The sequence below is a fragment of the Heptranchias perlo genome, unplaced genomic scaffold (assembly GCF_035084215.1).
Source record: "Heptranchias perlo isolate sHepPer1 unplaced genomic scaffold, sHepPer1.hap1 HAP1_SCAFFOLD_430, whole genome shotgun sequence".
Lineage (NCBI taxonomy): Eukaryota > Metazoa > Chordata > Chondrichthyes > Hexanchiformes > Hexanchidae > Heptranchias > Heptranchias perlo.
Genome location: NW_027139443.1, coordinates 60,253 through 75,804, shown reverse-complemented (window position 1 = coordinate 75,804; position 15,552 = coordinate 60,253). Strand labels below are relative to the sequence as shown.

Sequence of the window (15,552 nt, the reverse complement as noted above, 5' to 3'; positions counted from 1 at the left end):
TCCCCCTGCTCTTCTTCCAATAGTGGGCAGTGGGATCTTTTACACCCACCCGAGAGGGGCAGACGGGGCCCTCGGTTTAACGTCTCATCCGAAAGACGGCACCTCCGACAGTGCGGCACTCCCTCAGTACTGGCACCGGGGAGTGTGGGCCTGGATTATGGGGCTCGAGTCCTAGAGTATATCCATCTACCTCCGACAGTGCAGCGCTCCCTCAGTACTGGGACCGGGGAGTGTGGGCCTGGATTATGGGGCTCGAGTCCTAGAGTATATCCATCTACCTCCGACAGTGCAGCACTCCCTCAGTACTGGGACCGGGGAGTGTGGGCCTGGATTATGGGGCTCGAGTCCGAGAGTATATCCATCTACCTCCGACAGTGCAGCACTCCCTCAGTACTGGGACCGGGGAGTGTGGGCCTGGATTATGGGGCTCGAGTCCTAGAGTATATCCATCTACCTCCGACAGTGCAGCACTCCCTCAGTACTGGCACCGGGGAGCGTGGGCCTGGATTATGGGGCTCGAGTCCTAGAGTATATCCATCTCCCTCCGACAGTGCGGCACTCCCTCAGTACTGGCACCGGGGAGTGTGGGCCTGGATTATGGGGCTCGAGTCCTAGAGTATATCCATCTCCCTCCGACAGTGCAGCACTCCCTCAGTACTGGGACCGGGGAGTGTGGGCCTGGATTATGGGGCTCGAGTCCTAGAGTATATCCATCTCCCTCCGACAGTGCAGCACTCCCTCAGTACTGGGACCGGGGAGTGTGGGCCTGGATTATGGGCTCGAGTCCTAGAGTATATCCATCTACCTCCGACAGTGCAGCACTCCCTCAGTACTGGCACCGGGGAGTGTGGGCCTGGATTATGGGGCTCGAGTCCTAGAGTATATCCATCTACCTCCGACAGTGCAGCACTCCCTCAGTACTGGGACCGGGGAGTGTGGGCCTGGATTATGGGGCTCGAGTCCTAGAGTATATCCATCTCCCTCCGACAGTGCAGCACTCCCTCAGTACTGGGACCGGGGAGTGTGGGCCTGGATTATGGGGCTCGAGTCCTAGAGTATATCCATCTACCTCCGACAGTGCAGCACTCCCTCAGTACTGGCACCGGGGAGTGTGGGCCTGGATTATGGGGCTCGAGTCCTAGAGTATATCCATCTACCTCCGACAGTGCAGCACTCCCTCAGTACTGGGACCGGGGAGTGTGGGCCTGGATTATGGGGCTCGAGTCCTAGAGTATATCCATCTCCCTCCGACAGTGCAGCACTCCCTCAGTACTGGCACCGGGGAGTGTGGGCCTGGATTATGGGGCTCGAGTCCTAGAGTATATCCATCTACCTCCGACAGTGCAGCACTCCCTCAGTACTGGGACCGGGGAGTGTGAGCCTGGATTATGGGGCTCGAGTCCTAGAGTATATCCATCTCCCTCCGACAGTGCAGCACTCCCTCAGTACTGGCACCGGGGAGTGTGGGCCTGGATTATGGGGCTCGAGTCCTAGAGTATATCCATCTCCCTCCGACAGTGCAGCACTCCCTCAGTACTGGGACCGGGGAGTGTGAGCCTGGATTATGGGGCTCGAGTCCTAGAGTATATCCATCTCCCTCCGACAGTGCAGCACTCCCTCAGTACTGGCACCGGGGAGTGTGGGCCTGGATTATGGGGCTCGAGTCCTAGAGTATATCCATCTACCTCCGACAGTGCAGCACTCCCTCAGTACTGGCACCGGGGAGTGTGGGCCTGGATTATGGGGCTCGAGTCCTAGAGTATATCCATCTACCTCCGACAGTGCAGCACTCCCTCAGTACTGGGACCGGGGAGTGTGGGCCTGGATTATGGGGCTCGAGTCCTAGAGTATATCCATCTCCCTCCGACAGTGCAGCACTCCCTCAGTACTGGCACCGGGGAGTGTGGGCCTGGATTATGGGGCTCGAGTCCTAGAGTATATCCATCTCCCTCCGACAGTGCAGCACTCCCTCAGTACTGGGACCGGGGAGTGTGGGCCTGGATTATGGGGCTCGAGTCCTAGAGTATATCCATCTCCCTCCGACAGTGCAGCACTCCCTCAGTACTGGGACCGGGGAGTGTGGGCCTGGATTATGGGGCTCGAGTCCTCGAGTATATCCATCTACCTCCGACAGTGCAGCACTCCCTCAGTACTGGGACCGGGGAGTGTGAGCCTGGATTATGGGGCTCGAGTCCTAGAGTATATCCATCTACCTCCGACAGTGCAGCACTCCCTCAGTACTGGGACCGGGGAGTGTGGGCCTGGATTATGGGCTCGAGTCCTGGAGTATATCCATCTCCCTCCGACAGTGCAGCACTCCCTCAGTACTGGGACCGGGGGAGTGTGAGCCTGGATTATGGGGCTCGAGTCCTAGAGTATATCCATCTACCTCCGACAGTGCAGCACTCCCTCAGTACTGGGACCGGGGAGTGTGGGCCTGGATTATGGGGCTCGAGTCCTAGAGTATATCCATCTACCTCCGACAGTGCGGCACTCCCTCAGTACTGGGACCGGGGAGTGTGGGCCTGGATTATGGGGCTCGAGTCCTAGAGTATATCCATCTCCCTCCGACAGTGCGGCACTCCCTCAGTACTGGGACCGGGGAGTGTGGGCCTGGATTATGGGGCTCGGGTCCTAGAGTATATCCATCTCCCTCCGACAGTGCGGCACTCCCTCAGTACTGGGACCGGGGAGTGTGGGCCTGGATTATGGGGCTCGAGTCCTAGAGTATATCCATCTACCTCCGACAGTGCAGCACTCCCTCAGTACTGGGACCGGGGAGTGTGGGCCTGGATTATGGGGCTCGAGTCCTAGAGTATATCCATCTCCCTCCGACAGTGCAGCACTCCCTCAGTACTGGGACCGGGGAGTGTGGGCCTGGATTATGGGGCTCGAGTCCTAGAGTATATCCATCTACCTCCGACAGTGCGGCACTCCCTCAGTACTGGGACCGGGGGAGTGTGGGCCTGGATTATGGGGCTCGAGTCCTAGAGTATATCCATCTCCCTCCGACAGTGCAGCACTCCCTCAGTACTGGGACCGGGGAATGTGGGCCTGGATTATGGGGCTCGAGTCCTAGAGTATATCCATCTACCTCCGACAGTGCGGCACTCCCTCAGTACTGGGACCGGGGAGTGTGGGCCTGGATTATGGGGCTCGAGTCCTAGAGTATATCCATCTCCCTCCGACAGTGCAGCACTCCCTCAGTACTGGGACCGGGGAGTGTGGGCCTGGATTATGGGGCTCGAGTCCTAGAGTATATCCATCTACCTCCGACAGTGCAGCACTCCCTCAGTACTGGGACCGGGGAGTGTGGGCCTGGATTATGGGGCTCGAGTCCTAGAGTATATCCATCTACCTCCGACAGTGCAGCACTCCCTCAGTACTGGGACCGGGGAGTGTGAGCCTGGATTATGGGGCTCGAGTCCTAGAGTATATCCATCTCCCTCCGACAGTGCAGCACTCCCTCAGTACTGGCACCGGGGAGTGTGGGCCTGGATTATGGGGCTCGAGTCCTAGAGTATATCCATCTCCCTCCGACAGTGCAGCACTCCCTCAGTACTGGGACCGGGGAGTGTGGGCCTGGATTATGGGGCTCGAGTCCTAGAGTATATCCATCTCCCTCCGACAGTGCAGCACTCCCTCAGTACTGGGGCCGGGGAGTGTGGGCCTGGATTATGGGGCTCGAGTCCTAGAGTATATCCATCTCCCTCCGACAGTGCAGCGCTCCCTCAGTACTGGCACAGGGGAGTGTGGGCCTGGATTATGGGGCTCGAGTCCTAGAGTATATCCATCTCCCTCCGACAGTGCAGCACTCCCTCAGTACTGGGACCGGGGAGTGTGGGCCTGGATTATGGGGCTCGAGTCCTAGAGTATATCCATCTACCTCCGACAGTGCGGCACTCCCTCAGTACTGGGACCGGGGAGTGTGGGCCTGGATTATGGGGCTCGAGTCCTAGAGTATATCCATCTCCCTCCGACAGTGCAGCACTCCCTCAGTACTGGGACCGGGGAGTGTGGGCCTGGATTATGGGGCTCGAGTCCTAGAGTATATCCATCTACCTCCGACAGTGCAGCACTCCCTCAGTACTGGCACCGGGGAGTGTGGGCCTGGATTATGGGGCTCGAGTCCTAGAGTATATCCATCTACCTCCGACAGTGCAGCACTCCCTCAGTACTGGGACCGGGGAGTGTGGGCCTGGATTATGGGGCTCGAGTCCTAGAGTATATCCATCTCCCTCCGACAGTGCAGCACTCCCTCAGTACTGGGACCGGGGAGTGTCGGCCGACCCAAACCCCCTGAGCTCGGGGGTGGGGGGGGGGCGCGGGGGGAGCAGTGAGCCAAACCGCCCGAGCCAAACGTGGGAGGGGGGTGGGGGGCTGCCGCCTTCCCCTTTAAGGAGCCTTCCCCTTTAAGGAAGCTGTATCAGTATTCTGGTGGGCTTGCCCGGCCTGACGTCAGTGGGGGGGGAAATGTAGGGGAGGGGAGGGGTCTGACAGCCAATCAGAGGGGGTCAGCAGCCCTGCAGCCCATGGAGGAGGCGGCGGTTCGGCGCAATTTGTGCGCAGTGGGCGGGGCCCGGGCGGACGCGCCGCTATAAATTGGGCGGCTGCGGCTTGCTGGAGCCTCATTGCAGTCGCAGCCGGCGGGGGGGGAGTCGCGGTCCCGGGAGCGCTCGAACTGAATTAGCGTCTGTTTTTGGTGGTGGTGGTGGGGGGGGTCTTTTTTTCTTCTTCTGGAGACTGTGGAGTGCGAACCATGCGGGAAATTGTGCATCTCCAGGCCGGTCAATGCGGCAACCAGATCGGGGCGAAGGTGAGCCAAGAGGGGGGGTGGAATTTGCACGCTGTTAATTTGTGGGGGGGGGGGCGAATATTGCGCCCGTTTTGGGCGCCGGATGCGGCGTAGACAGAACAGGGCGTTGTCTTCGCCTCCTTTCTCTCTCTCTCTCTTCCCCCCCCCCAATTCCTTTTTGTTTTAATGGGAATTTGGGGCGTTAATTTAATCCCACCCTCCCCACTGCGGCGGTCTCAATTTGGGCGGCGGCGGCGGGGGGGGGTTAAAATTGCGAACTATATATATTTTTTTTAGGGTTTCTAGTTAATTTCCACCGCAGGAAATTGACCAGGGAAGGTGGGCTACTGTTGGGGGGGGGGGGTCTGATGCAATGTTAATTTCCACCCCCGGGTGGAAGAGGGGGGGGGGAAGAAAGAGAGAGAGGAGGTAACGGGTATTGGGCGGCGGGGGGGCTGTCAATTTTCACCGCAGGAAATTGACCAGAGAAGGCGGGATAGCGGGCGCCGGGTTTCCGTTACAATGTTAACGTGACTCTTTCTTTTTTTTTCTCCCTCCCTCTTTCTTTCTTTCCCTTTTTTCCCCTTTCTCTTGCCCTCTCCCTTTTCTTTCTCTCCCCCTCTCTCTCCTTTCTCTCTCCCTCCCTCTTTCTCTCTTTTCTCTCTCCCTCCCTCTTGTCCTTTTCTTTCTCTCCCTCCTTTCCCCCTCCCTTTTCTTTCTCTTGCCCTCTTTCCCCTTCTCTCTCCCTCCGTGCTGTCCCTTCTCTCTCTCGCCCCCTCCCTTTTCTCTTTATCTCTCTTGCCCCCTCCTCTCTCTCCTTTCCCCCTCCCTTCTCTTGCCCCCTCCCTTTTTTCTCTCCCTTTTTTCTCCTTTCCTGCTCTCCCTTCCCCTTCTCTCCTTTTCCCTTCTCTCTCGCCCCCTCCCTTTTCTTTCTCTCTCCTCTCTCCCTTTTCTCTCTCCTTTCCTGCTTCCCCTTTTCCTTCTCTCTTCCCCTCCTCTCTCTCCCCTTTCCCCTTCTCTTCTCTCTTGCCCCTCCTCTCTCTCCTTCCCCTTCTCTCTTGCCCCCTCCCTTCTCCCCTCCTTCCCCCTCCTCTCTCTCTCCTTTCCCCTTCTCTCTTGCCTTCTCCCTTCCATCCCCCTCCTCTCTCTCTCCTTTCCCCTTCTCTCTTGCCCCCTCCCTTCTCCCTTCCTTCCCCCTCCTCTCTCTCTCCTTTCCCCTTCTCTCTTGCCCCCTCCCTTCTCCCTTCCTTCCCCCTCCTCTCTCTCTCCCTTCCCCTTCTCTCTTGCCCCCTCCCTTCTCCCTTCCATCCCCCTCCTCTCTCTCCTTTCCCCTTCCCTTCTCTCTCGCCCCCTCCCTTTTCCCTCTCGCCCTTTCTCTCTCTCTCTCCTTTCCTGCTCTCTTTTCTCTTCCCCCTCCCTTTTTCTGTCTCTCCTCTCTCTCTCTCTCTCCCCCTCCCTTCCCTCTCTCCTCCTGTGTCGCAGTTCTGGGAAGTTATCAGCGATGAACACGGGATTGATCCTACAGGGACTTACCGTGGTGACAGTGACCTGCAGCTGGAACGAATTAACGTCTATTACAACGAAGCATCAGGTAATTGCGTCCTCCCAAACACAAACCCTATCAAATTCCATGCATTAACCCTTTCTACTCTTCCTGCCTATGTTTAAAAAAAACCCCACCTTTTTTTTCCAGGTGGCAAGTATGTACCCCGAGCAGTCCTTGTGGACCTGGAGCCTGGGACCATGGATTCTGTTCGCTCTGGACCTTTTGGGCAAATCTTCAGACCGGACAACTTTGTGTTTGGTGGGTAATTAAATTTGGGAGGGTTTAGCATAAATATTAATTCTTGCAACCTGCTGCTGCCTCTGCTGCTGGCTTGCTGTAATTTCAAGCTGAATGCTGGCCCCGTTCATCTCTGCAATCTTTCCCCTTTTTTTAATTGTCTGCTCCTTTTGTGTCTTGTTGTAGCTGAAGCTCGCGGTTAATTTTAACGCAGCCTGTGTGTGGATTAACAGGTGGGAGGGGGGTCATTGCTGGCTGGCATCAGGGGGAATGCCTTTTTAGAAATAATTTTTTTTTTAAATGGCATGTTACGTTTTAAAATTCTGATGGTGTTTCTGTAACTCGGGATTGGGTGCAAGGCTGATTCAAACCTCATTTTGCACCCCCCCCCACAGCTGGTGAATTTGTTTGGGCTGGAGGCTTCTGAAGGTCACTGCTATGCTAGTGGTTTTGTGACCCCAATACTGCCCAATTTTGAGGGGTGAGGGGAGTTGCCTTCTGTTTGCACTCTGTACCAGCTTGGCTCGAAGATTCTTGCCCCCCTTTATGGACCGTTCTCCTCAATTACATCACCCCTTAATCTGCTGTATGCTCGACACACGACGCATCGGGTTTGTGACCTGTCGTCGTAATTTGACCCTCCTTTAATCTCCGAAGGAGGCCGTTTGGCCCATCCCACCTGTGCTGGCTCTTTGAAAGATCTATCCAATTAGTCCCTTTTCCCCCATGAAGGGATTTGGAACAGGAGGATGAGAATTGTCGGGGTTGTAAATTTTTCCCTTTTCAAATATTTCTCCAATTCCCCTTTTGAAAGTTATTGAATCTGCTCCCACCGCCCTTTCAGGCCGTGAATTCCAGATCGTCACAACTCGCTGCGTTCAATAAATGTCTCCTCATCTCCCCCTCTGGCTCTTTCCCCGATCACCTTAAACCTGTGTCCTCTGGTCACCGTCCCTCCTGCCCACTGGAAACAGTCTCTCCTTATTTACTCTCTCAAAACCCCTTCCTGATTTTGAACCCCTCGATCGAATCTCCTCCTTAACCTTCTCTGCTCTGAGGGGAACGACCCCAGATTCTCCAGTCTCTCCGCATAACTGAGGTCCCTCATCCCCGGGACCATTCTGGTAAATCTCCTCCGCACCCTCTCCGAGGCCTGGACATCCTTCCTAAAGTGCGGGTGCCCAGAATTGGACCCAATGCTCCAGCTGAGGCCCGACCAGTGTTTTATAAAGGGTTTAGTATAACTCCCTTGCTTTTTGTACTCGATGCCTCGATTAATAAAGCCCAGGATCCCTTATGCTTTTTTGAATGCCCTTGGTATCGTTCTGGTGAATTTGCACTACACCCCGTCCAAGGCCAAAATATCGTTCCTGAAGTGGAGTGTCTGGTTCTCGGCTCAGCCCTGTCGTATTGAGGATGTTAAAATTGTCCATTAAAACTCTGGGGTGTGGCTTTGTGTCGCAGAAGGAAAAAACCTATAATCTCCAGCCCGAGAATTGGCCCCCTCCCTATCTCTAACCTCCTCCAGCCCCTACAATTCTCATCCTCCTGTTCAAATCCCTCCATGGCCCTCGTCCCCCCCTCCCTATCTCTGTAACCTCCTCCAGCCCCTACAATTCTCATCCTCCTGTTCAAATCCCTCCATGGCCCTCGCCCCCCCCTCCCTATCTCTGTAACCTCCTCCAGCCCCTACAATTCTCATCCTCCTGTTCAAATCCCTCCATGGCCTTCGCCCCCCCTCCCTATCTCTGTAACCTCCTACAACCCTCCGAGATCTCTGCGCTCCTCCAATTCTGGCCTCCTGCGTATCCCCGATTCCCATCGCTCCACCATTGGCGGCCGTGCCTTCAGCTGCCTGGGCCCTGAGCTCTGGAATTCCCTCCCTAAACCTCTCCCCCTCTCTCTCCTCCTTTAAGATTCTCCTTAAAAGCTCCCTCTTTGACTGAGCTTTTGGTCACCTGTCCCTAATATCTCCTTATGTGGTTTGGTGTCATGTGTTTTGATTGATCCTGTGAAGCCCCTTGGGGATGTTTTACTACATTAAAGGGGCTAATAAATGCAAATTTGAGAATAGGGCAACCAGCATTGCAATACAAGGTGTAATCGGAGCCATAGAAAGGATACAGCACAGAAGGGGGCCATCATGTCCGCCCCGGCTCGAAGAACAACCAGGCGCCCATTCTAATCCCACCTTCCAGCACCCGGTCCGTAGCCCTGCAGCTTACAGCACTTTAGGTGCAGGTCCAGGTACTTTTTAAGAGTTGAGGGTCCCCCTGCCTCTACCACCAATTTGGGCAGCGAATTCCATACACCCACCACCCTCTGGGTTATAAAGTTTTTCCTCATGTCCCCTCCAATCTGTCCACCAATATGAAGCAAGTCTGTACTTCCTTCCTGGGGGGGCTTGGCTCACCAATTCTCTTCACCACCCACCCCCCCTCCCTCCCAACATCCCCCGTAGAACAGGATTGTTTTTTTGTTCATGGGATGTGGCAGGGCCGGCATTTATTGCCCATCCCTGATTGCCCCTTGAGAAGGTGGTGGTGAGCCGCCTTCTTGAACCGCTGCAGTCCGTGTGGTGAAGGTTCTCCCACAGCGCTGTTAGGAAGGGAGTTCCAGGATTTTGACCCAGCGACGATGAAGGAACGGCCGATATATTTCCAAGTCGGGATGGTGTGTGACTTGGAGGGGAACGTGCAGGTGGTGTTGGTCCCATGCGCCTGCTGCTCTTGTCCTTCTAGGTGGTAGAGGTCGCGGGTTTGGGAGGTGCTGTCGAAGAAGCCTTGGCGAGTTGCTGCAGTGCATCCTGTGGATGGTACACACTGCAGCCACGGTGCGCCGGTGGTGAAGGGAGTGAATGTTTAGGGTGGTGGATGGGGTGCCATTCAAGCGGGCTGCTTTTTCTTGGATGGTGTTGAGCTTCTTGAGTGTTGTTGGAGCTGCACTCATCCAGGCAAGTGGAGAGTATTCCATCACACTCCTGACTTGTGCCTTGTAGATGGTGGAAAGGCTTTGGGGAGTCAGGAGGTGAGTCACTCGCCGCAGAATACCCAGCCTCTGACCTGCTCTTGTAGCCACAGTATTTATATGGCTGGTCCAGTTAAGTTTCTGGTCAATGGTGACCCCCAGGATGTTGATGGTGGGGGATTCGGCGATGGTAATGCCGTTGAATGTCAAGGAGGTGGTTAGACTCTCTCTTGTTGGAGATGGTCATTGCCTGGCACTTATCTGGCGCGAATGTTACTTGCCACTTATCAGCCCAAGCCTGGATGTTGTCCAGGTCTTGCTGCATGCAGGCTCGGACTGCTTCATTATCTGAGGGGTTGCAAATGGAACTGAACACTGTGCAGTCATCAGCGAACATCCCCATTTCTGACCTTATGATGGAGGGAAGGTCATTGATGAAGCAGCTGAAGATGGTTGGGCCGAGGACACTGCCCTGAGGAACTCCTGCAGCAATGTCCTGGGGCTGAGATGATTGGCCTCCAACAACCACTACCATCTTCCTTTGTGCTTGGTATGACTCCAGCCACTGGAGTTTTCCCCCTGATTCCCATTGACTTCAATTTTACTAGGGCTCCTTGGTGCCACACTCGGTCAAATGCTGCCTTGATGTCAAGGGCAGTCACTCTCACCTCACCTCTGGAATTCAGCTCTTTTGTCCATGTTTGGACCAAGGCTGTAATGAGGTCTGGAGCCGAGTGGTCCTGGCGGAACCCAAACTGAGCAGATTTGTGTAAACACAGGCTTGTTTCTCAGTCCTGTTCTGGTTGTGAGATGGTTTAGGAGCTGGGGGAAGATAGAGGAGAGCAAAAAAATGGAATCCATCCCTGGGGCTAGAGGAAACTACTTTCCCCTTGTGTTTCAATCTGCCCATGGGCAAACCCAAATTCATTTTGCACACTTGCATTGCACGTCAGCTCAGAGTCCGTGCTCGTCGGACCTGATTCCAGATGCAATGATTTATTGCATAGTTTGTCTCAATGATCGTCCCTTGCCAAGTACCCATCCAGCCATGCCATCTGCCTCGCTTGGCAGTAACCTGCCGATTCTGATAGCATGGCCCTTTTTGGCTGCTATTGGCCCTCCTCGGTGTTGATTGCCCCCTCCTCCTGGTTGGAGTTGATTTTCTTCTCTCCTCCACCCCCCCACCCAAAAAAAATTGGGGCTGGTGTCTCCTTGCCCCCCCCCCTCAATATTCCACAAATCAGATTCGAGCACAGGGCTTTGGTTGGTCTACAAACAAGTCCAAATGACTGGGATATTCAAGGCTGAGATCGATGGCTTTGTTTCCCATTATTGGCCAAACAATTGACTTTTTGAAGCCAATAATGGTGCTGACCTCCAGAGCAGAAGGTTCGTGATTTTGTGTTTGAGCATTCCAAATCAGGTTGGAGACTTGTTCTGTGGATAGAGAGGACGTCTAGTCCAGGCTGCAGACTGTCATCCTATTTCAATTGGGAAGGCAAATGGTATGTTGGCCTTTATTACAAGGGTGTTGGAGTACAAGAGTAAGGAAGTCTTACTACAATTGTACAGGGCTTTGCTGAGACCTCTCCTGGAGCACTGTGTACAGTTTTGGTCTCCTTTTATCTAAGGAAGGATAGACTTGCCTTAGAGGCGGTGCAATGAAGGTTCACTAGATTGATTCCTGGGATGAGGGTTGTCCTATGAGGAGAGATTGAGTAGAATGGGCCTCTACTCTCTGGAGTTTAGAAGAATGAGAGGTGATTTCATTGAAACATATCAGATTCTGAGGGGGGCTTGACAGGGTAGATGCTGAGAGGCTGTTTCCCCCTGGCTGGAGAGTCTAGAACCAGGGGGCATAGTCTCAGGATAAGGGGTCGGACATTCAAGACTGAGATGAGGAGGAATTTCTTCACTCAGAGGGCTGTGAATCTTTGGAATTCTCTACCCCAGAGGGCTGTGGACGCTCAGTCGTTGAGGATATTCAAGGCTGAGATCGATGGATTTTTGGACTCTGGGGGAATCGAGGGATATGGGGATCGGGCGGGGAAAGTGGAGTTGAGGTCGAAGATCAGCCATGATCTGATTGAATGGGGGAGCAGGCTCGAGGGGCCCAATGGCCCTGAGTCCTTAAACTGCCACTTCTTTCCCTGTCTGCCAGTAACAACTTGCATTTATATAGTGCTTTCAATTCTAGAAAAACATCCCACAGTGCAAGATTCTGGGAGTTGTTGGTTTGATGGGTTTTGGGGGCTGTCTTGAAGTAATGGGGTTCAGGGGTGACTCCAGGGTGTTGGGGGGGGGGGGGGGGGCCGAGCTGGCTGAAGGAATGCCCACCAACATTGGGGTCATGGGAGGAGGCACAGCTGGCCAGAGGAAGGGGGGAATTTAAATTTAATGTTGGGAGTGCAGGGGCGATGGGTGAGTAGGATATGGGTAGTCAGAGTTTGGATGAACTGCAGGGGAGGGGGTTGGAATGGGAGTAAGGGTGGGGAGATTGATGCTGTATCTCCCCTGGGAGTGTTTGATGGGACAGTGTAGAGGGAGCTTTACTCTGTATCTAACCCTGTACCAGCCCTGGGAGTGTTTAATGGGACAGTGTAGAGGGAGCTTTACTCTGTATCTAACCCTGTACCTGCCCTGGGAGTGTTTCATGGGACAGTGTAGAGGGAGCTTTACTCTGCATCTAACCCTGTACCTGCCCTGGGAGTGTTTGATGGGACAGTGCAGAGGGAGCTTTACTCTGTATCTAACCCTGTACCTGACCCTGGGAGTGTTTGATGGGACAGTGCAGAGGGAGCTTTACTCTGTATCTAACCCTGTACCTGACCCTGGGAGTGTTTGATGGGACAGTGCAGAGGGAGCTTTACTCTGTATCTAACCCTGTACCTGCCCTGGGAGTGTTTGACGGGACAGTGTAGAGGGAGCTTTACTCTGTATCTAACCCTGTACCTGTCCCTGGGAGTGTTTGATGGGACAGTGCAGAGGGAGCTTTACTCTGTATCTAACCCTGTACCTGACCCTGGGAGTGTTTGATGGGACAGTGTAGAGGGAGCTTTACTCTGTATCTAACCCTGTACCTGCCCTGGGAGTGTTTGATGGGACAGTGCAGAGGGAGCTTTACTCTGTATCTAACCCTGTACCTGCCCTGGGAGTGTTTGATGGGACGGTGTAGAGGGAGCTTTACTTTGTTTGGGACTAGAGATATGTGCAGACCCAGACTGCTAAGGGTAGCAGTATCATTTGGTGCTTTTTTCAATAAAAAAAGCATTCACTGTCGTCCGAGACAATCTGTCTGCTGTGACAGTCCATGAATTAACTGCTCTCCTTGCACCGAATGTTGCTAGTCCAGGGGCTGATTCCAAACATTGTTCTCGTCCAGTGACTATCATGAAGGATGCTTGTGACGGGTGGTTGAGATCAGATGGGAGGGGGGGCGGGTGGGCTTGGTCATGAGTTTGGTCAAAATAACAACCTCCCCTGGTCACTTAGCTTTGTGAGTTCTCTCTGGTTGCAACCTTGTCTGATAATATGTAACCAGGGATGGTTACAGCAGCACAACCAGTGCTACATTGTTAACCTGGTGACCCAGACAATATATCTACATACGCTGTACCTGTCCCTGGAAGTGTAGAGGGAGCTTCACTCTGTATCTAACCCTGTACCTGCCCTGGGAGTGTTTGATGGGACAGTGTCGAGGGAGCTTCACTCTGTATCTAACCCTGTACCTGCCCTGGAAGTGTTTGATGGGACAGTGTAGAGGGAGCTTCACTCTGTATCTAACCCTGTACCTGCCCTGGGAGTGTTTGACAGGACAGTGTAGAGGGAGCTTCACTCTGTATCTAACCCTGTACCTGCCCTGGAAGTGTTTGATGGGACAGTGAAGAGGGAGCTTTACTCTGTATCTAACCCTGTACCTGCCCTGGGAGTGTTTGACGGGACAGTGTAGAGGGAGCTTTACTCTGTATCTAACCCTGTACCTGCCCTGGGAGTGTTTGATGGGACAGTGTAGAGGGAGCTTTACTCTGTATCTAACCCTGTACCTGCCCTGGGAGTGTTTGATGGGACAGTGTAGAGGGAGCTTTACTCTGTATCTAACCCTGTACCTGCCCTGGGAGTGTTTGATGGGACAGTGTGGAGGGAGCTTTACTCTGTATCTAACCCTGTACCTGCCCTGGGAGTGTTTGATGGGACAGTGTGGAGGGAGCTTTCCTCTGTATCTAACCCTGTACCTGCCCTGGGAGTGTTTGATGGGACAGTGTAGAGGGAGCTTTACTCTGTATCTAACCCTGTACCTGCCCCTGGGAGTGTTTGATGGGACAGTGTAGAGGGAGCTTTACTCTGTATCTAACCCTGTACCTGCCCTGGGAGTGTTTGACTGGACAGTGTAGAGGGAGCTTTACTCTGTATCTAACCCTGTACCTGCCCCTGGGAGTGTTTGATGGGACAGTGTAGAGGGAGCTTTACTCTGTATCTAACCCTGTACCTGGAGTTAGAAGTTTACAACATGGAAACAGGCCCTTCGGCCCAACATGTCCATGTCGCCCAGTTTATACCACTAAGCTCGTCCCAATTGCCTGCACTTGGCCCGTATCCCTCTATATAATAGAATCGTAGAAGTTTTGGGACAGTGTAGAGGGAACTCTTTTTTTTGATGTGAGGAATGGTTTGGCTGATGCATTCTCTTTTTATTTTAATCCTCCCAAGGTCAGAGTGGTGCTGGCAATAACTGGGCTAAAGGGCATTACACGGAGGGCGCTGAGCTGGTGGACTCTGTCCTGGACGTTATACGGAAGGAGTCAGAGAGCTGTGACTGCCTCCAGGGTTTCCAGCTCACCCACTCGCTGGGCGGGGGCACCGGGTCAGGCATGGGTACCCTCTTGATCAGCAAGATCCGCGAGGAGTACCCCGACCGCATCATGAACACCTTCAGTGTGGTCCCCTCGCCCAAGGTCTCCGACACGGTGGTTGAGCCTTACAACGCCACCCTCTCGGTCCACCAACTGGTGGAGAACACGGACGAGACCTTCTGCATCGACAACGAGGCCCTCTACGACATCTGCTTCCGCACCCTCAAGCTCACCACCCCCACCTACGGAGACCTCAACCACCTGGTCTCGGCCACCATGAGCGGCGTCACCACCTGCCTCCGGTTCCCCGGCCAGCTCAACGCCGACCTGCGCAAGCTGGCGGTCAACATGGTCCCCTTCCCCCGCCTGCACTTCTTCATGCCCGGCTTCGCCCCCCTGACCAGCCGGGGCAGCCAGCAGTACAGCTCGCTGACCGTGCCCGAGCTCACCCAGCAGATGTTCGACGCCAAGAACATGATGGCGGCCTGCGACCCCCGCCACGGCCGCTACCTGACGGTGGCGGCCATCTTCCGCGGCCGCATGTCCATGAAGGAGGTGGACGAGCAGATGCTCAACGTCCAGAACAAGAACAGCAGCTACTTTGTGGAGTGGATCCCCAACAACGTCAAGACGGCCGTCTGCGACATCCCGCCCCGCGGCCTCAAGATGTCCGCCACCTTCATCGGCAACAGCACCGCCATCCAGGAGCTCTTCAAGCGCATCTCGGAGCAGTTCACCGCCATGTTCCGCCGCAAGGCCTTCCTCCACTGGTACACGGGCGAGGGCATGGACGAGATGGAGTTCACCGAGGCGGAGAGCAACATGAACGATCTGGTCTCGGAGTACCAGCAGTACCAGGACGCCACGGCCGAGGAGGAGGGTGAGTTTGAGGAGGAGGATGACGAGGAAGCAGCTTGACAACCGGAGGATCGATATCTTTTTTTCTCTCCTTCTCTTTCTATTTTTTCCTTCTTTGTCTCCTCCCCTTTCTCTTTTCCCCCCCCTCTCTCTCCACCCCCCCCCTCCCAACCTGTGGCTGAATGTGTTTAATGTAATCCAATCCTGATGGTATTTACTTTATCCTCCTGCATGAATTCCTGTTGTGTCTGGATCATGAACGCTGTACAAGGCTTCATTAAAGACTTTTGATAGCATAA

At 54.4% G+C, this 15,552-nt stretch overlaps 1 protein-coding gene across 1 annotated transcript; it reads left to right on the top strand.

Moving 5' to 3' along the window:
- The first annotated feature begins 4,635 nt into the window (after positions 1 to 4,635).
- On the top strand, positions 4,636 to 15,552 carry LOC137312775 (tubulin beta-4B chain-like). Its single transcript, XM_067979207.1, has 4 exons — positions 4,636 to 4,816; positions 6,278 to 6,386; positions 6,489 to 6,599; positions 14,253 to 15,552. The coding sequence occupies exons 1-4, from the start codon at positions 4,760 to 4,762 to the stop codon at positions 15,311 to 15,313; spliced, it is 1,338 nt and encodes a 445-aa protein (XP_067835308.1). The 5' UTR covers positions 4,636 to 4,759; the 3' UTR covers positions 15,314 to 15,552.